The 22,347-nt window shown below is 39.0% G+C and overlaps 1 protein-coding gene across 1 annotated transcript in view; it reads right to left on the reverse strand.

The window, feature by feature from the left end:
* CACUL1 (CDK2 associated cullin domain 1) overlaps positions 1-22,347 on the reverse strand; it is a 71,610-nt gene that overhangs the window by 42,993 nt on the left and 6,270 nt on the right. The window contains exons 2-3 of the mRNA XM_050804017.1: positions 6,580-6,706; positions 5,585-5,687 (exon numbers count right to left, since the gene is read on the reverse strand). Coding sequence (XP_050659974.1) covers positions 5,585-5,687; positions 6,580-6,706 — 230 coding nt within the window. The remainder of the gene's footprint in view (positions 1-5,584; positions 5,688-6,579; positions 6,707-22,347) is intronic.

Raw genomic sequence — 22,347 nt, forward strand, 5'->3', positions numbered from 1 at the left:
TACTTTTGCTACTAGTAAGCTTAATCGAGGCTCTAGCAAATCAAGACCATCTTTTTTTTCTTTTTTTTATTGGAGATGGTGTCTCGCTCTGTCGCCCAGGCTGGAGTGCAGTGGCGCGATCTCGGCTCACTGCAACCTCCGCCTCCGGGGTTCAAGCAATTCTCTGTCTCAGCCTTCTGAGTAGCTGGGATTACAGGCGCCCACCACCACGACCAGCTAATTTTTTTGTATTTTTAGTAGGGACAGGGTTTCACCATCTTGGCCAGGTTGGTCTTGAACCTTGCGGATCTTGTGATCCGCCCTCCTTGGCCTCCCAAAGTGCTAGGATTACAGACATGAGCGACTGTGCCTGGACAAATCAAGACCATCTTAATCCAATCAGGAATCAGGCTTTAGAGATTAAGAAGGCTAGTCTTTTTTTTTTTTATTCTTGCTACTCCTGGGATGTGGTACTTCAGGTTTAATGGGCCTTACACTCCAATTTATTACCCAACCCCCACAAGTGAGTCAAAGCTCTATTAAATTTCTCAGCTCATTAGCCTCCTTTTCCAGAATAAACAGGTGACCCCAGTAGATAAATGGCTCAAATGTTAGGTTCCTCTGAGTTTCCTTCTTCTCTTAGATCCTGGCGCTATAATTCACTTTTTTTGTTAGTTCTGTGGTCTAATTTTTGTAATTGCTCTCAGCGGGGGGACGGTCCACACTATCTAGTCTTACCAATTTTATGTCCACCAATAATAGAGTCATACTTAAATATGATACATTAGCGTTACCACTAGGAACCCCTGCAACCAGTAAAACCACTCAGTTTTTTTACACTGACCAAAAAATCAGCTGTGTTTACTTAATTAAGGAAAGCAGTAAATAGTATTTTAGATTTTTGAACAAGAAAGTATATCCATCAAATTAGAGTTTTTAGATTGTTCAGCCAAAAGAAGAGACTGCAGGAAGACAACCAATTAAAAAAATACTCCACTAGTGCAGGCATGAGCCAATGATGACGTGGAAGAGGAAGACAACAACGGGAATGAAAGAGGACAGAGCAAGAGATTTATAGTATTCCATCCACCTTAAGCACCCAGAAATACGAGAGAAAAAGCTAAGAGGAATATGAAATATCAAGCCTCAGAAAGAAACTAATTTGAATGAAGAGGAATTTAGATTTGGACCTCAGTATGAGGTATCTGTAAGATGAAATTCAAATCCAACAGGCAAGTGTAGGTCCTAGTCTGAGGGTCCTGGTCCAGGTCTCTCACCAAAAATATGGTAATTTCTAAATGTTTCCATAGAATTTTCCAAAACTATTCAGAATATTATTTACTGAATTGGTAAACCAATTTACTCTCTATAGTCATCTATTTCCATTCACTGATATAGGAAAATACCAGAATTGGAAATTTACATTTTGACGTTCTAGAGATACAGAAAAATAAAAATAAAAATAAAATTTCATTATCACATTTAAAGAAAGAACAGCCGGGAGTGGCGGCCCATGCCTGTAATCACAGCACTTTGGGAGGCCAAGGCAGGATGATCACTTGAGTCCAGAAGTTGAATACCAGCCTGGGCAACATGGTAAAACCCCACCTCTACAAGAAACACAAAAATTAGCCAGGCATGGAGGTGCACGCCTGTAGTCCCAGCTATGTGGGAGTGCTGAGGCCAGAGGATCATTTGAGCCCAGGAGGTCAAGGCTGCAGTGAGTCAGGATTACACCACTGCACTCCAGTCTAGGTAACAGACTGAGACACTATCTGACAAATAAATAAATAAGAAGAGGGGAGTTAGTAAGGACAAGAGAAGAGCATGGTTTAAAAACATTAAAGCAAAATATACTGTCACAATTTCAAATAATCCAGCAGTAAGTTAACATGTATAGATATACACATAGTGAAATATAATAGTAAGGAGAATACTAAGGGGACTTAGCTATTTGTTTTATTAGTTTAACAGCAACAACAACAAAAAACTTTTTAAAGTGCCTGAAGTAGAAATGTCATTATTTCCAAAATGAAAGAAATGTGTTCAAAAAAAAAAAGAGGCAGCAAGTTAGATTATGCTGTCACGTAAAAAACATTTATATTCAACAAATTATTCTAAAATCTCTAAAAACCATGTTCTCTAGTTTTGAAGTCATCACTAAAAATAACTGGAGAATATGGGAACATTATTTTATATACTCTTCAACCTCCCCAACAGGATATGCTTTGGGATAAAAATAAATAAATCCCTCTGACATATAAACTATACAAACCCACAGCTATTTTAAGATGCCCTTGACTGAGGCTGACACCCTCTAGGTCCAAATCATTGATTTATCAACTCCAGCACTAAATTTCTGATTATCTGTCAAATGCAACTCCTCCCACACACTTGTTTTGGCTCATAACAACAATATTTCATTATGAAAACCACAGCTGCAAACAAAATGCTCCATCCAAATAAAATGTTTCTGGCTCATAAAGCCTGGCACAGTCTCTTGATCTGTCCCCCATGAAAACTGCCTTAAGGTCTCTATAAAATAAAGATTACATCAGGCCACACACATCACACTGAACAAATAAATAAAATGCCCACAAATCTAAAGAGCATAGGAGTAGCGGTCATCTGAAGCTAATTATGCTACTCTTTCCATTAGCACAGCTCATATTTAGTTACTCAGCATTCAGCCAAAACACATTTGCTGAGTTGTAATTGTGGCAGACACTAAGGATAAAAAGACAAACAAGACAGAGTCCATCCCCGTCAAGGGAGGGCCTGTGAAGTAGCCAGATAGGGAAGCAGAAACAATAACACAATCACTGCCCTAATAGAGTTCTTATTGCTGAGCTGCTATGGATCCACAGAAGAAATGCCAATAGTCTGTTCTGTTTAAAGAGGAGTGCAGGAGTTCCAGGAAGGCTTTACATAGATGGACACAAATGAGTTTAAGCCTGAGAAAAGAATGAAGAAGCATTTGCCAGGCAGGAAGCAGAAGAAAAAAATACCTTACACTTTAGTGTAAAGAACTAGATATTTTAGTAAATCTACTTCCTTTTAATGTCGAGAAAATACCTTACACCTTAGTGTGAAGGAACAAGATATTTTAGTAAATCTACTTCATTTCAGTGTCAAGAAAATGTATAAGATGATATATATTAGCATGTTTAATAAAGAGGCAAACACACAAATGCTGAGTGACAGAGCTGAAAACAGAGCCCCGGATCCCCATGTTTTAAACTACTCCCCACTGCTATTTAATAATGGTTACAGACTTTATAATCTTATAAAAGGAATCACTTTGAAGCTAGACTTTTCATAAGAGCATATTGCTGAACTCAAAGTGGGACATGTATTGATTCTAAAAACAAACTAAATATTACCCCTTTTAAAAACATTAACATCAGGCTGGGCACAGTGGTTCACACCTGTAATCCTAGCACTTTGGGAGGCTGAGGTTGGCAGATCGCTTGAGTCCAGGAGTTTGAGGCCAGCATGAGCAGCATGGCAAAACCCCATCTCTAAGGCAAGAAACACAAAGATTTTGCCAGGCATGGTGGCACATACCTGTAGTGTCAGCTACGGGGGAGGCTGATCACCTGAGCCCAGGGAGGTGAAAGCTGCAGTAAGCCATGACTGTGCCACTGCACTCCAGCCCGGGAGACAGAGTGAGACCCCATCTCAAAAAAACTAAAAAAACACTAACATCAAAAGAAATATCACCCTGACTTACGTTTTAATCATTAATAAGAATCATTCCTATATTAATATAAGACTAAAAATTATTTAGTTTCATAATAGTCTGTATTAGTAGGGTGAGGGAAAATAGACACTGTGATACACACAGAACTGATGAGAATGCAACTTGATACAACTTCTGTGAACCACAATATGGACTTAGTAAACGACATTACTTACAAGACTGACTATTCACTTCAGCACTGTTAGTAATAGCCAAAGACTGGAAGTAACCTAAATATTCATCAATCAAAAACTAGTTAAGGTATATCAATAAAGTATGGCAGTTGAGATAAGCATTTACTTCAGTAAAACACTTGAGAAATGATGATGAACCTGACTAGGGTACTGGCAAGTGAACAGAAGTGGACAGAGTCCACAGCGAGACCAGAAGTTCATAAATTGGATTCAGGTGGGAATTCAGGTAGATGGTGGAGTGAAGAATTAGAAAGCAAATCACTCAAAAGCTATAAAGCATAGACCTAGGGTTTCATCAACAATTTATACACAATGCCTAGGCACTAAATACATGTGTTAAATGAATAAAGATGTTATAGTTGGCGGCAAAAATATGAAGAAAGAAATTTATACTAACAACGAGAAAAGTATACATTTGACTATGACAAAACACAGCTCTATCATTTGAAAAAGAAAACAAAATGCTACTTAGTACAACAACTGTTTGGGGGAAAAAAGACAAAAAAGACTAAACTGTCTCAGACCACAAGTTGTGAAGAACAATATTCAAAGCCCAAAGCCCAACCCAGCATATGCTATAAACTGTGGTTATTTCAAAACTGCTGGGGTGCTTCCTAATTGTGGTGTAGACCCTGGTAATCTATCGCTGAGTGACTTTTTTTTTTTTTTTTTTTTTTTTGAGACGGAGTCTCACTCTGTCGCCAGGCTGGAGTGCAGTGACGCAATCTCGGCTAACTGCAACCTCTGCCTCCTGGTTTCAAGCGATTCCCCTGCCTCAGCCTCCTGAGTAGCTGGGACTACAGGAGTGTGCAACCACGCCCAGCTAATTTTTTTGTATTTTAGTAGAGACGGGGTTTCACCATGTTGGCCAGGATGGTGTCCATCTCCTGATTTTGTGATCTGCCCGTCTCGGCCTCCCAAAGTGCTGGGATTGCTGAGCGATTTTTCTAGACATTGTTCTACTTCCATACCAAAAGCAAAGTGGGATCAAGCCCTGGTATAAAGATTATTTGGTTGGTGCAAAAGTAACGGAGGTTTCTGTCATTATTTTCAATGGCAAAAACCACAATTACTTTTGCACCAACTTAATAATACCTGATCTTCAAGCACTGAAGGTTTACTGAAGTGGGGAGGGGGAGGATCAAGCTAAGTGCTCCCTTAAACAGAAGACTTTCTGCAACCTGCCCCAGACTTTAGAGCTGAGATGATGCCTATTTACAGGAGGTTTATCAATAAAGTGTTTACTTCAGTTGTTCATATTGAAAGGCATTATAAATTAGCAGGCAAACCACTCTTCGAAGATGATAATACGAGTTCCAAAAAAAGTTAAAACATACACATATTTTGTTTTGTATCATAAAAGTCACCAAATATTGACATTAACTGAAAAACATAAGGTTTTAAACAAAAGAAATGTTGACATGGTAATCAATGGAATCAGTTAAGTTCTGAAATATATTTAATCCAAAAATTTCCACAATTTATACCAAATTTTCAAATTAATAATCTATTCCAAAAATTACATGATTTGATCAACATTCATCTAGAAAACATTTATAAATTTATATCATAATCAAATTAACAAGCTTCCAAATGTGTATTAGACAAGCTAACTGCAACCAGTCAGGAAAACCCAAGGAAGCAAAAATCAATACAATCAGTTCTTTACCTGCAGCTCCTTCGAGACTCTCTCTAAGTGATTAGTTATCTTTTTAATCAGATCACTATACATCTGTTCCGAGTGCTGCTGGCATACACATTTATACACACAACTGTAAAACAAACAAAAACCCCCACAAACCAAGTTAATCATAACGCACTTAACTCAGACCAAGTTTTTAAAGCACACTTTTGATATATAGCCACAGATCCAATAATTCACACCTTCAAAAAGTAACCAATCACAACTTTTAAATAAAAAATTCATCCTCCCCCATCAGTGTTCGGATGGAAAAGATAGTACCATCTGCTGTCAATATGCTCTTCTAAGTAGTGTATTACACATTTAATCAGTACTAGATAATCTAACATTAGGTGAGAATCTAAGGTCTGAATATGATAACTACTTATAAACCAGGTTCTCTCTCTCTTTAAATGAATGTCAAAATAAGGAAGAGAGAGTGATTGATAATCAGTAAAGAGAGGTTTCTAACTCACGGAAGTGTTTGCAATACAACGTCTTTGTACATCAGCTGTGTGGAACAACATACTTGCCACTTCCTCCTTTCACTGTGCTGATCTCATATCCCACCCCACTTCCTAATTTGCTGCTTCCATTTACCAAAAGCTGGGAAACAAAATAACCGAAGAGAGTTAGAACTGCATGTCAATAAACACCAACAGATTAAACTAAGGTCTCCCTCTGAGACTAAAAATACAATTTTTATGCCAGATACTTCCGTCATTCTTGCTTTTATTGCTGACTTCCACAGTGTCTGCATTTTGTATGGTGGAGGTGGCAGGCTTACTCTGTCATAATTTGAAAACCACTTTTCAATCAAAAAGTATAAACCAAACTCTCCAATCCGTAAGTGTGGAATACATAAAACACTCACAGAGCCTCATCTTTCGTTTTCTACATTACATATTTGTGTGCAGAATAATTCAAGTGCCCTGAACCTCGGTACACCCTTTCAAACCAAAGCAAATTAAATCTTGACTTACCTGTATATCTGTTCATAGGATATGGGGATATAGTCACCAGGACTCTGAGTTAAAAGTTGATCTATGGCACCATCCAATTTTGGCCAGTATGTGCTCTTATAATCTTCAATAGTTATAACATTCATTACTAAAAGTAAAAAGTAAAATAAATATTACTACATGCTATATGTGCAGCAAACACAAATCACAGCCATTTTGCACTCTCAAATTCCTCTCACTTACTCTTCTGCTTTTACACTGACACTCTATCACCTGACTCTCCTATTTCAATTAAAAACAAAAAAAGCAACCTGGTCAAGGATGTTAAGCAGCCATTAATCATGAGTTTAAGAGGAATTAGTATGAACCTGTCCATCTTTAAAAATAACAACCCAACAAGCAAGCATCACTGGTTTCCTTCTGGGTTTCCTGTAAGCCTCTGTCATCAGCGGAGCAGTCTCAAACATGCTCTGACCCTCAGATACACAGTCAATTATGTGACAAAATGACCTATCAATGAACCACAGGAAAATTCAGAGAAACTGTGAACACCAACAATCAATCTTTGTAGACATCCTTGAGGAAATGTACCTAAGGACAGGACTATGAGGATTAAGGTCCAAATGCTGCAGTCACAAAGAGGTTGCTGGAAAACTTGCTGAGATTTACAATACCACCAGCACCTCTTCATCATTACTACAGCTCCAACTCAGGCTGCTACTATCTTAAACTGGATAAGCCCAACAGAAAAGAAGTCAGTGAACTGGCACCCTGTGCTGAGGCTTACTTCACTCCTACAGACAGGCTCTTACTCCCACACTACAGGTTTCACAAAGCATTTGTACAGTGGATCCTAACAGCTTTGAAATCCAGGTAACAGTTGCTTCACGGCACTGAAATGTTAATATTTTAAAAAGAGCTACCAGAAGAACCTACCTATATTCTGTGTCATGAACCACAGTTACCTCAGGAGTAACAACAACGAGACCAGGTATTTCATTATTTTACCAGACTAGGAAGCAGAGAGGTTAAGTGACTCAAGAACACAAGACTCATTACTGTCAGAGATACCAGGTAAAACAAAGCCTTCCCAGCGTCTTTTTATCACATTATCGATTTCCACACCTTCGTCATCCAGGTTCCAGATTTTTTTCTATGTACCATCTATATCACTTTTGTTCAATACTTTCTTTAAATCGATTCACTTCTGTTATTTAATTTTATTTCATAGGACATCTGAGGAATGAACTACTGAGGAATGTTCACAAAACAGCATGGCATAATCTTAAATGCATTTTGCTAAGTCAAAGAAGCCAGACCCAAGGGCTACATAGTCTAAGAGTTCCACTTACATGATACTACTAAAGGCAAAACCACAGGGAAGAAAACAGATCAGTGGTCGACAGGGGCTGGAAGGTGGGGAGAAGGATTATCTATAAAGCAGTAGCATGAAGGAATTTTTATGGCAATTAACTGTCTTGCATGGAACTGTGGTGGGGGATACACCACTTCACGCATTTGTCAACACCAACAGAACTGTATATCAAATGACTATGCAAATTTTAAAAAAACCAACAAAGCTGTAGTGGTAAAGACAGAATGCAAAACACAACAAAACGAACCTAATTACAAATGAATCACATAACCCACACTGAAGGGAATGGTGAATAAAGGAGTGTTTTGACTAATGTAAAGCTAAAGACAAAAAGAATTGTACATGCATGTGCGCAAACATGCAGTAGGAAGAGGCCAGACCATGTAGGTCCTTATGGGCCATTGTAAAGACTTTGACTTTTACTCTAAGATGGAGGCCTCTCTGGAGGATTTTGAGCAGAGGAGTGACATGATCTGGGTTAGGTTTTATATGGATCATTCCAGCAGCTGTGCTGAGAGTAAACTCAGTTTGGAGGCTATGAGCTGATATGGGATTGGGCCAGAGGGTGGCACTGAGGACAATAAGGAGAGGTCAGATTTTGAAGATATTTTAAAAATAGAGTCAACAAGATTCACTGTTAGATTAGATGTGAGATGTGAAAGTAAGGTCAACAGTGGCTCCTCCAAAGCTTTTCGCTTGAGCACCGAAGGATGGGGTTGTCGTTTACTAAAATGAGGAAGACTGCACAAAAAGCTTAGCTGTCCAGGGGGCACAGCAGATACTGTTGGTGCCCCACCCACCCATTTACCCCATCCATACCCTAAAGCTACTTCTCTCAGTGTTTTGTCCAGCTGCCAGAGCTTGCTCTGCTTGCAGAAGGAGCAGGTAAGAAATTGTGGGCGAATTAACAACCCCAGAGCAGACTTCAACCAATGACTACTGAAGATTCAGTGTCATTACCCCAGTAGCTCCCTCTCCTTTTGGGTGAGATGACTCTCAGGCCCCTGTGCTACACTGACTCCCAGAGCTCCTCACTGGTACTAAACTCCAGCTGCCTGCAGTGGTGACTTTACCTTACTGGCTTCCTTACCTTCCCTGTCTCACTTCCCCAATCCCCCTAGAGCTGCTTCCCAGGGTCACCCTCTTGCACTTGATACTGAAAAGTGTTACACACTAGCTCTAGAATATGACCTTTGTATTTCTGTAATCCTTAGGATTCAAAAAAACTGAAAAAGAAATTACATTCTATGTGATTTTGAGTTAGAGAATCCCTTATCAGTGTACCACCTAAACCACATGAAATACCTCTCTACACCAAAAGTTGAGAGTTGAAGCTTAGATAACATGCTCAAAAAGAAAACTATGAGTAGTAATGCCAGTAATTAATATACCAATCTCCTGGGCTCCTAAAATGCTTAGTTCAATAAACCACATGCTATGGCTCCATCTGGGAGCACTCCTACTTCTCAAGCACAGGCTTCGCACTTTCGCAAATCACCAAGTCAAAGATATGAAGAAACGGGGAAAAAGAAACCAAAATGTAAAGTCCTGTAGTTCTAAGTACAAAATGGGGACTCACTACAGAAACAGTGACTGCTGATGCTTTTACATATCTTTGAAAAGAGACTTTAAAACCAAATTGAAAAAGGCATGTGTCACAGTAGAGAATCTAAAACCCTATTTCCACACATTAAAAAAAAAAGCTGTTTCTATTTCCACACATATTATTATATACAATACATATCTATGTTACCTGAATAACTAATAGAAAGCCAATTCAGTGACCTTACATGCTAGCTAACATTTCTTCCCAGGAAGGTTCTTCATAACAATCTGCAGTGAACACTTAAAATGACAATGCAGGAAACTTTAAGATACTTATTTACTTGCTTATCTCAACCCAATCCTTGGTTTAAAAAACAAAAACTCCTAGCTATTTGTTCAGTTTAACATCTGACACATACAGTCTCAGAGTGTGTGTGTAATCTTGAACTTAAAAACTAGATCCTTATATTAGAGATATGTAATTACTTTCAACTTTGCCCACAGAAAAGTTTACACTGACCAAAAGAAAGAGAAGGCCAGATGCGATGGCTCATGTGTGTAATCCCAGCAGTTTGGGAGGCCGAGCCGAGAGCAACGACTGTGCCCAGAAGTTCAAGACTACACTGGGCAATATGGTGAGACCTCACCTCTACAAAAATTTAATTAAAAAAAAAATTAGCTGAGCGTGGTGACGCACGCCTGTGGTCTCAGCTACTCGGGAGGCTGAGGTAGGAGGATCTTTTAAGCCCAAAGACCAAGGTTGCAGCAAGCCATGTTCACTCACACCCCTGTACTCAGTCTGGGCAACAAAGCAAGACTGTCTCAAAAATGAAACAAAACACAAAAGAGTAGCCAAAATTCATGCTATGTGTAGAAGACAGCTGATTTACTACTTTAAAATGGGAATGCTAAGATCAGAGCAGCATGATGAGATCTTAGGAGATCTGCAGGGCTGCCTATTTAGACAATACTTTTCAACTTTTTATTTCTTGATTTCTATAGTTCAGTATTAAGCCTGTTATTAGAAAATACATAAGCAAAAGGAGGAAATAAAAAATCACTCATAATCTCACCACCAGTATATTGTGGCTGTGCCAGTGTATTGTGCCAGTCTTTTCAATGTATATTATATGTGGCTAAAGAGTATATACAGACATCCAATGAACTAAAGAATTCCTTGAATTTTACTTTTTAGATAATTAACTAAATTCCTTTTCTGTATGTAATGAGCATTATCAGCAAGTAAGAGCCAAAATGAAAGTATGAAATCTAAACAAAATTAAGTTACCACTAAATTACTAAATTTCATCTAGGTTAGATTTTCAGCTTGAAAATAATGAACTACTTTTTAAGCTATTTAAAGAAGGCACTACAGGCACAAACACCTACAAGAGCCATGCTAATAACATAAACAAGTAAAGCAGGCCTGGTGCAAGAATAACAAAAGTGGTGAGGGCTTTATTGAACAGCAGAATGTGTGTTGCCCTCTAGAGGCATTGAAGTTCAAGAAATTTTAAAACACTTACTAAAAAAAAATGTAAAAACATCATGCCACAAGGCTTAAACCTAGAAACACATATTTATAAAATAACAAGCTCACACAGTCTAAATTCCACTGAGAAAGTAGTTTAACTGACCTTTACTAAGATAAAATGAAACCAAGTCTAAAACATATGGAATAGCTGGAACCTTCATTCAGGAAATATTATCGGGTTGCTGATAAACAGGAAACCATTAGAGGTCTATAATTCATACCAGGCAGGAATAAATATGTTCAACTCTTACACTTTTTTAATCCAAATAAGTTGACATATTATTTATTGTCAATCTCCCTCAAACTAGACGTAAGCCCCATGGAGAAGGAATTCACTGCTAGAACCCCAACTCTAAACAGGATATGACACCTGGTAGGTACTCAATAACATCTGTAAAGTGAATTAACTTAGTGAGGCAAAATAAATGCTGAACAGAAAAACAGTACAAGATGCACTGCTTATTAGCTGTTTTGGAATTAAAGCTTAAATCACATGTGATTTCACACAGGCTAAAGCAAACCAGGTTAGCCCTACTATATAATCCTTTTAAGGTTTGTTTGTTTTATAAGGGAAGAATAAATTCAGAAATTATAGTAAGCATTATGAATTCATACTAGGTCTACTGTAGAGACTGATCATTACTTTCTATCAGTGCTTCCAAAGTGTAGATCCAGAGCAGCAGCAGCAGCATCACCTGGAAACTTGCTGCAAATGCAGACGGTCAGGCCCAACACAGATCTGCTGTATCAGAAATTCTACGGGTGGGTGGAACCCAGGAAGCTGTTTAACAAGCCCTCCAGATAATTCTTAACGCCTGTTAAAGTCTGAAAAACATTCTAATGCTTCAGCAGCTCAGGACAGCCAGGGTTCACTTAGGTGTTCCTCTTTCCTCAATTGCTAATATATGGTTTGCCTGTTCTCAACAACTTGAAGAGTCAAATAAAGGTGTGAATATATCAAACAAAATGTTAAAAAGGTAGCTAGGAACTGTCTTCCTACCAAAGATTCACTAAAACTCTTCCATATCCTTTCTCCCCACCAAAAGTCACCTTCATTTAGAACAGAATCTTTAAGAATGTAGTAACTGCAATTATAAAATAAATAATTAAGCCAAATTTAAAAGGCTAAATTATAAATGACTTTTTAGATTAATTATAATTAACTGCAACTAGATAATCAGAACGGACAAGGAGAAAAGAGCCCTTTGTTACCTATTTAACTCCAGCTAGTTAATGTATGCTATCTAAAAGAAAAATAGGACTTTTTGTCACTAGATTATGCTTATCTGTCAATAACAATCCAATAAATCTGGCTGAATGTTCCAGCAAAATGTTCTGCTCCCTCCAGCACAGGGGGACGACTGAACTCTTCCAAGATTCGGACTCAGAGCAGTTGAAGGCCAAGAACATAACCTGAGGAATGGAAGGGAAGACCTTGTAGATACAGGAGAGGAATGGTCATAAAAAGTGTAAGAAGTAAAAATCATACAGAAATATTTTTAAACAGAAAAAACTTTATCAGGATAAGAAAATATTTTTGTATAGTTGTACTGTGTTTATGTTTTAAGCTAAGTGTTATTACAGAGGAGCCAAAAAGTTTAAAACTTAAAAGGTTTATAAAGTAAAACAGTTACAGGAAGCTAAGGTTGATTTATTATTATTATATTATTATTATATATATATTTTTTGAGACAGCTTCTCTCACTCTGTCGCCCAGGCTGGAGTACAGTGGCGCAATCTCAGCTCACTGCAACCTCTGCCTCTGGGGCTCAAGTGATCCTCCCATCTCAACCTCCAGAGTAGCTGGGACTACAGGCAAGTGCCACCACACCCAGCTAATTTCTGTTTTTTTTTTTTTTTTTTTGATAGAGATGAGGTTTTGCCATGTTCCCCAGGGTGGTCTCAAACTCCTGGGCTCAAGTGATCTGCCTGCCTCAGCCTCCCAAAGTGCTGGGATGACAGACGTGAGCTATAGCATCTGGCCAGAGCAATTTTTACATAAATTTAGTAAATTTAGTAAAACCTAAGTGTACAGTGTTTTTAAAAAGTCTAGAGCAATATACAGAAAGGGCTTCACATTCACTCATCCCACTCACCCACACAACTTCCAGTCTTGCAAGCTCCAATCATGATAGGTGCCATATATAAGTGTACCATTTTTTTACCTTTTATACCATGTTTTTACTGTACCTTTTCTATGTTTAAATATACAAATACCATTATGTTACAGTTGCATACAGTATTCAGTACAGTAGCATGCTGTACACATCGTACAGGTTTGTAGCCTAAAAGCGATAGACTATATCCTATATAGCCTAAAGTTGTAGTGGGCTATACTACCTAGGTTTGTGTAAGTATACCCCATGATGTTCCCACAGTATGCAAAATCGCCTAACAAAACAATTCTCAGAATGTATCCCTGTTGTTAAGCAAAGCATAACTGTACTTTATCCTTTTCCTTATTAGGAGGGGAAAAAAACTTGTACCATCTACTCAGGTATATTTTGATTTGCCAGTACAAGAGGGCAGCAATTGTTTCTAAAGTAAGTTAAAGCCTTTTGAAAGTTGTGTGCTTCAGGTATTTGTTTGGGAAGTTTCTAAGCTTTAGGGTTTATGGTTTATATAATTCAGTTTAAACACTATGGACAATTTAAAATGTCTACTGTGATCAAGAGTTAGTCATTCCTCATTGTATGGTTACATTCACGTAAACAACCAGATGACACTGATGTCTTATTTTCATTTCATCTAAGTTCCCATTAACATACTCTTTAAGGGTTCTGTGCCCCCCACCCCATAACAAGACAACATTTTGGTCCAGATAAGCCTTGTAACATACAAGCTGTATAAAACCTCCTTTGCCTTGCTTCAAATGAAGTGCCTCGTCCCCCAAAACACTGTAAAACTTGTAAAGCAAACACACGGTTACCGTTTTACTGCTTAGAAATCTACACAATTTTCAATTAGAGGAAATGTAATAAAATACTAGAAACTTCCTTCATCACTACTATCTAAAAAAAAAAAAAAAAAAAAAAAAGGCCTAGCTGTTGTAGCCTACCAGCAGATTGAGATCTATGTTCCTTTAGAATAGTTACTGTACAACACTGGTTCTACCATTACAACATCCATAGGAGCCTGTGACACAGTTCCTAAAACGGACATGTTACGACATACATACACATACAAAAAGTTCAAGAGCTATCAAGACATCCAATTTGGCTCCAACTCCACCTAATCCAAAATCTCATAAAATTCAAAGTACTCAAAATTCAAAACAGAAAAGTATTTGCCCAACTGAGATTACATAGGTGTAAACTATGCTAATTGCAGGTTTACCACAGTTTTAAAATTTAATGGTGTCTTCCAAGATTTAAGTAAGTCAATCTCTCTTTGGCATTAAAAGCCCAGTAGAGTCTGAACCTTGAAGCAGTAGCCTGAGGCAGGTGCTGAGGTGGACACCAATGGTGGATAAACAAACCTTGCCCTGTAGGCCCCTGAAAAGGTCAGGACTTGAAGATGGAATACTATGAAAAGGCATTTTTGGAAATGGGTGGCAGATGCAGTAGAAAAGTTTGCAGACTAAATAGTAAAAAGAAAAGAGGAGGATTATTCTGTGGAGAAACTGAGAGACAAAGGGTTAGGACTCTGAGACCTAGAAACATGCGGGTCAGGACTGTGAGGGAATGAGAAGCACAGAGCTGGCAGATTAAGCAGAAATCAGCATAAGAAATGCTCAAACATCTAGCCCCACTCCTTTCATTCCAGAATGCTATGCGCCAGGAAAAAGATGCTTTGCTTCCCCCTCCACCTATCCACTCTGCCATTCTCTCAGAGTGGAAGATCCTTCTCTAGAGAAACTAAACAGTCCCAGAGAAAAGACATTCACATACTAGTATTTGGCAGTTCCTCAACAAAATAGCAGCCCTGCATTCAATCAGCCTAACAAACATGAAGCCCAACACTTCAACCTGACAAGGCTCATTATAAACACAGAGCTAGCAATTATCTTTTTTCACTTTTAAATATGAATAGACAACTAAGAATCACGAAAGATTTGTAGAAAGTCTCGGACAAGAGATCAAAACAAAATTTGAAAAGCTAAAAACAAAGATAATCCAGAGAATAGAACTTGTTTAAAAACTATAATTACTACATTCAGAAAGGTAAGATAAAAATTAAAAACCGTGTCATAAAAAACAAGCAATCCAAGCGCTTTTTTTTTTTTTTTTTTTTTGAGACAGAGTCTCGCTCTGTCGCCCAGACTGGAGTGCAGTGGCGCGATCTCCGCTCACTGCAAGCTCCGCCTCCCGGGTTCACGCCATTCTCCTGCCTCAGCCTCCAGAGTAGCTGGGAGTACAGCCACGTGCCACCACAACTGGATAATTTTTTGTAATTTTAGTAGAGACGGGGTTTCACCATGTTAGCCAGGATGGTCTCCATCTCCTGACCTTGTGATCCACCCACCTCGGCCTCCCAAAGTGCTGGGATTAGAGGCGTGAGCCACCGTGCCCAGCCCCAAGTGCTCTTAAAAAAAAAAAAAAAAAAAAAAAAGGCTGAGCGCGGTGGCTCACGCCTGTAATCCCAGCACTTTGGGAGGCCAAGGCGTGTGGATCACGAGATCAGGAGATCGAGACCATCCTGGCTAACTCAGTGAAACCCCATCTCTACTAAAAATACAAAAAAAATTAGCCGGGTATGGTGGCGAGCGCTTGTAGTCCCAGCTCCTCGGGAGGCTGAGGCAGGAGAATGGCGTGAACTCAGGAGGCGGAGCTTGCAGTGAGCCGAGATTGCTCCACCGCACTCCATCCAGGGCGACAGAGGGAGACCCCGTCTCAAAAAAAAAAAAAAAAAAGTCAGTGTTAAAAATACAACACCAAGAAAATCTCCCACAGCTTTATGAGAAAGGGGATGTAGCAAAATGTGGTTAACAGACTTAGAAGATCAAAACAGAAATTCAACATTTGACTACCAATAATTCCAGAGAAAACAGAATAAAGAAAACGTAAAGGGAGAGAAATATTAACACATTAATATTTTTTAAATCTCAGAAATTTTCTCAAGGGGAAAAAACGAATGGCACCTGACTTCTCCATTGTAATATGCGTGCTTAAAGTTAATGAAGCAATACTTTTAAGATGCCAAGGAAAAGTTATTTTCTGTTAAGAATTCTATACCCAAACTATCAATCAAGTGTGAAAACAGCATTTTTAGATATGCCAAGACCTGAAACTTTATCCACACACTCTCAGGAAATGACTAGAAGATATGCTCTATACACATACTTGGAAATTCATCAATAAAAATGAAGACGAAGAAGCAATCATTCCAAGTATCCGGGAAGTCCCTGAGTGGCAACTATGCACTGGCCCTAAGCAATAAACAGAAACAAGAGGACTAAGCTTCACAGACAGACAAAAAAGCTGATTTGTTCGAGCATTTCAAAAACACCAGTGCCAGGTACATGGTGAATCAAACGAAGCTGTTGAGAAGTTTTAAGAGTTAAGTTCAGTTGGGTGCGGTGGCTCATGCCTGTAATCCCAGCGCTTTGGGAAGCTGAGGCAGGTGGATCACCTGAGGTCAGGAGTTCGAGACCAGCCTGGCCAAAATGGTGAAACCCCGTCTTTACTAAAAATACAAAAAAATTAGCTGGGTGTGGTGGTATGCACCTGTAATCCCAGCTACTGAGGAGACTGAGGTGGGAGGATCGCTTGAACCTGGGAGGCGGAGGTTGCAGTGATCTGAGATCACACCACTGCACTCCAGCCTGGGTGACAGAGCAAGACTCCATCTTAAAAAAAAAAAAAAAAAAGACTAAGTTCAACAATAATTATGCCAATACAAATCAGGCAACTAACAACATTCTATGTAAAATAAAATGTAAACTGAGTACACTTTAGGCCCTTCAGTAAATATTTACATAGCTATATAATGTAAATATGGCTTACTGATTAAACCACAAATTGTGGCCGGGTGCCATGGCTCACATCTGTAATTCCAGCACTTTGGGAAGCCAATGCAGGCAGATGGCTTGAGACCAGGAGTTCAAGACCAGCCTGGCTAACATGGCAAAACTCCATCTCTAATAAAAATGCAAAAACTAGCCGGGCATGGTGGCACATGATTGTAATCCCAGCTACTCAGGAAGCTGAGGCACCAGATTTTCTTGAACCCAGGTGGCAGAGGCTACAGTGAGCCGAGATCACACCACTGCACTCCATCTCTACCAAAAATACAAAAAATTAGCTGGGTGTAGTGGCAGGTGCCTGTAGTCCCAGCTACTCAGGAGGCTGAGGCAGGAGAATGGGGTGAACCTGGGAGGCAGAGCTTGCAATAAGACAAGATCATGCCACTGCACTCCAGCCTGGATGACAGTGCAAGACTCCATCTCAAAAAAAACAAAACAAAACAAAACAAAACTGTGATAGTAAAAGAACTAGAAAGGTAAGGTATGTTAGAGGTATAAAAGAATTAAATCCTGGAAGTCAATAGACAATATAAGAATGATAAATTAAGCAGTAACAATATCACCACATTGAAATGCGTGGCTAATACCAGAAGAAACAGCTAAATGAATCGTAATTAAATGACTGACTTTGAGTAACAGGTCTAGGAATGGGAAGGGGTAGGGAAAGGAACCACTGATTTTCATTATGTGTCTTTTTGCATAATTTGAGTTTTAAAATTATAAACCTGTATTATTTTAATAAGAGCAAAGTACTGTTTTTGTTTTTTAAGTACAAAGAGTCTGGTGAATCTCAAATCCTCAGAAATGGAAAAGCAAAATCTATTGAAATTAAATTTTTGTTTCAGGATAAATTTTGTTTCATAGTATCTCCAATATTCTAAGGCAAAGGAAATGAGAAAACTCAGAATTTACCAACTGCCTCTGGACCTCTCTATCTGACTGTTCCATAGACACCTTAAAAGAGACAGACACACACACACACACACACACACACACAAACCCTCACTTCACACCTTTACTCCTTCACATCTGGGTCAAAGGCACTGACAGCTACCCGTCATCCAAACCAGCAATCTTTAATCTTCATCTTCCTTCCCTCACCCCCCAAATTTTGTAGATTCTAGTCCCTAAATATCTCCAAATTGAAACCTAAACCTCCTGTCTTGTAAAATTTTATTCGTTCAAGTCTTCATCTTTGTCTAGACTACAGAAATTTTAACACCCCTAACTAGCCTCTAGGCCTTCATTCTCTCTCCGCTCTAAATTAACACACTAAAGCAAATTTCTCCCTTGAAACCTCCCATTACTACAGAAGAAAATCCTTCCTCTAACACGGTCCTTCACTATCTAGCCTTTTCTATCTATCCATGTTTAATTTGTGCCACTCTCTCCTCATACTCTGTATTCCAAAAATAATTTCAATTCTGGGTCTTTGGCACAGGCTGCCCCTCTGCAAGGAAGTCTCTTCCAGTCCAGCTTCCCCATCCCCACCCCCATCCTCCTGGCCAACTTCTATTCATTTTTATAAAGACTCTCTTTCCTGAATGCTACCAAATACATAACTCTTTTATAGCATTTAATCATAATGTATCATAATTATCTTTCTGTCATCTCCCACATTAAACTGTGTCTCTTCATTACCAGAGGCTAAAATATTACTTTGGCATACAATAAACACTTAATAAAATGCCATTCAGATGATGAATCAGCATACCTGCAACTACATATTACAGATCTATTCAACTTTATCTATAGAGGTTAATAACCAAATGTCCACAGAAGCAGGAAGAAAAATGAAGGCCAGTTTGCCCTGTCAAGACATACCATAAAAGGATATCAACAATCAACTTTTACATAGTGCTTAACAGTTTACAATGTGAATACATACGGTCTACGGTTTACAGAGTTTACAGTAAATAAACAGTATTCAATTTCTTTAGAGATTTGGGACTGGGCCTTAAGTAAACATTAAAATGGCTTTCTCTTACAGTTTCATCAACATCATTTTATATGATGCAGGTCAAAAAATAGCAAGACAAGATCTCCAATAAGATCCTGAAGTTTGGCCGGGAACAGTGGTTCACTCCTGTAATCCCAGCACAAACGGGGCCAGTTTGGTGGAGTACGATCAATCTGAAAACCCTGACCTCATGAAACCCTGCTTACACACCCCTCCTTCCCAACATGAGACTAACTTTACTTGATTGAAGACCTTGCCATATTATTACCTGAAACCTCACAAAAAAGATTCTCTCTCTAAGCAGAACTCACTGTCTCTAGATCTCTAACTAGAATCAGATTTCCCAAGGGAATAAGTACCAACCCTCAATAAATAGGAGACAGCTTACATTCCAAAAGAACTATAAGACTTTAATACATTATACAGCAGAAATCTGGGAATACATGTGGGAATGGATTCGGAAGGTGCTGAATAATGAAGACAGAACTTTAGATGAGACAAGTCATTAAAAGGAATGCACTCACTAAAGATTCTTTTTTCACTATACTACTTCAAGAAGCTGGGTACAGTTCTAACAGTTTGCTTGGTTAACTGAAACCTGGACTGTCAGCCTGCATTAAAAACACTTGGAGCTCTCACTGATTAAGAGCAGGATTAACAGCAGATTAGATACTGAAAAAGAAAACATCAGTCAGCGTGAAGACATAGCATTAAAATTTATCCAAACTAAAGCACAGAGAGTAAAAAAAATAAAAATAAAAATCTTTACGAAAATGAACAGAAAGAACCTCAGTGACACATGGTACAATAATAAGTGATATAACATATGTGTAACTAGTGGCAGGGGGGTTCTGACAAAAAATAATGAATAATTTTCCAAATTTGACAAATTCTAAAACCCCACAAATTCAAAAAATAAACATCAAAAAAGAACATAAAAAATTGCTGAAAACTTAAGATTAAGTAAAAATTTTTAAAGTACCCAGAGAAAAAAGGGACATAAATAGAGAGAAACAAAGATAAGACTATACAGACATTTATTAAAGAAACAATAAGGCCGGGTGCAGTGGCTCACCTGAGATCAGGAGTTTGAGACCAGCCTGGCCAACATGGTGAAACCCTGTCTCTACTAAAAATACAAACATTAGCAGGGCATGGTGGCACATGACTGTAATCCCAGCTATTCAGGAAGCTGAGGCACCAGATTTTCTTGAACCCAGGAGGCAGAGGCTACAGTGAGCCAAGATCACACCACTGCACTCCAGCCTGGGAGATAGAGTGAGTCTCTGTCTCAAAATAAAAAAAATTTTTTAAACTGTGATAGTGGCCAGGCACCGTGGCTCACGCCTATAATCCCAGCACTTTGGGAGGCTGAGGCGGGTGGATTACGAGGTCAGGAGATCGAACCATCCTGGCTAACACGGTGAAACCCCATCTCTACTAAACATACAAAAAATTAACTGGGCATGGTGGCGTGTGCCTGTAGTCCTAGCTACTCAGGAGGCTGAGGAAGGAGAATCGCTTCAGCCGGGGAGGTGGAGGTTGCAGTGAGCTGAGATCGTGCCACTGCACTCCAGCCTGGGCAATGAGAGCTACATTCCGTCTCAAAAAAAAAAAAAAAAAAAGAAAAGAAAAGAAAAAAGAAACAATGCAGGTCAGAAGACAATGGAAAGACATCTTGACATCTTTAAAGTGCTTATAGAAGAAAAAAAAAAAGCTGTATAGCTAGAATTCTACATCCAGCAAATATCCTTAGAAAATGAAGATAAAATAGAGATTTCTGCAGACAAAAGCTGAATAAATTGAAGGCCAACAGAACTACATTATAAGAAATATTAAAGAACTACATTATAAAAAATATTAAAAATATAAGAAAAAAATGTATAATATAACTACATTATAAAAATATTTTCTTCCCTAAAGAGGGAAGAAAAATAAGAGGTGGAAACTTCCATCTACACAAAGGAAAGAAGAGGGACAGATATGGCAACTATCTGGGTAAATACAAAAGATTTACACTCCAGTTTATTGTTATTTCAAAGAAATCTCAGTATGATTCCATTCATATGAAATATCTGGAGGCTGGGCAAGGTGGCTCATGCCTGTAATCCTAGCACTTCGGGAGGCTGAGGCGGGCGGATTACTTGAGGTCAGGAGTTCGAGACCAGCGTTGCCAACATGGCAGAAATCCCATCTCTACTAAAAATACAAAGTTAGCCGGACATGGTGGTGCATGCCTGTAGTCCCAGCTACTCAGGAGGCTGGGGCAGGAGAATCACTTGAGCCCGGGAGGTGGAGGTTGCGGTGAGCCGAGATCACACCACTGCACTCCACCCTGGGCAACAAGAGCGAAATTCCGTCTCAAAACAAAAACAAAAACAAAACACACACACAATGATCTGGAATAGGTAAACCCATAGAGACAGAAAGCAAACTGGTGGATGCCAGGGGCAGGGAGAAGTGAGGAAATGGAACTAATTGCTTAACGGGCATGGAATGTTATTTTGGGTTGATGAAAATGTTTTGGAACTAGATAGACAGAGGTAGTTGCACAACACTGGGCATGTACTAAATACCACTGAATTGTTCACTTTAAAATAATTAATTGTGTGTTACATAAATTTCATTCCAACTTTTTTTGGGGGGCCGGGATGGGAACAGATTCTCGTCATGCTGCCCAGGTTGGAATGCAATGGTGCAATCTCAGCTCACTGCAACCATCACCTCCTGTGTTCAAGCAATTCTCCTGCCTCAGTCTCCTGAGTAGCTGGGATTATAGGCGCGCACCACTATAACCAGCAAATTTTTGTATTTTTAGTACAGACGGGGTTTCACCACGTTGGCCAGGCTGGTCTTGAACTCCTGACCTCGTGATTCACCCACCTCAGCCTCCCACAGTGCTGAGATTACAGGCATGAGCCACCATGCCTGGCTTATTCCAACTTTTAAAAAAAGATAAATGACTGTTTTGAGCAAAATTAATGACAGTGTGTTTGGGGAATTATGACATATATTAAAGTAAAATGTACAACAATAGCATAAAGGACGAGAGTGGATAAATGGAAGTATACCGCTATTAGGTTTTTATATTGTAAGTAGTCTAACACTATTTAAAGGTAGACTGTTATAAGTAAAACTTTCATAATCATAAATCCTAGAGTAACCCCCAAAGAGCAAAACAACCATCCTAATAAGCCAAACTGGAGACAAAACTGAATCATAAAAATAACAAAAAAGAAGACAGGAAAAGGGCTGGGCACAGTGGCTCACGCCTGTAATCCTAGCACTTTGGGAGGCCAAAGTGCGCAGATCACCTGAGGTCAGGAATTCAAGACCAGCCTGGCCAACATGGCGAAACCTCATCTCTACTAAAAATACAAAAATTAGCCGGGTGTGTTGGTGCAGGGCTG

Source organism: Macaca thibetana, chromosome 9 (assembly GCF_024542745.1).
Source record: "Macaca thibetana thibetana isolate TM-01 chromosome 9, ASM2454274v1, whole genome shotgun sequence".
NCBI classification, from domain to species: domain Eukaryota; kingdom Metazoa; phylum Chordata; class Mammalia; order Primates; family Cercopithecidae; genus Macaca; species Macaca thibetana.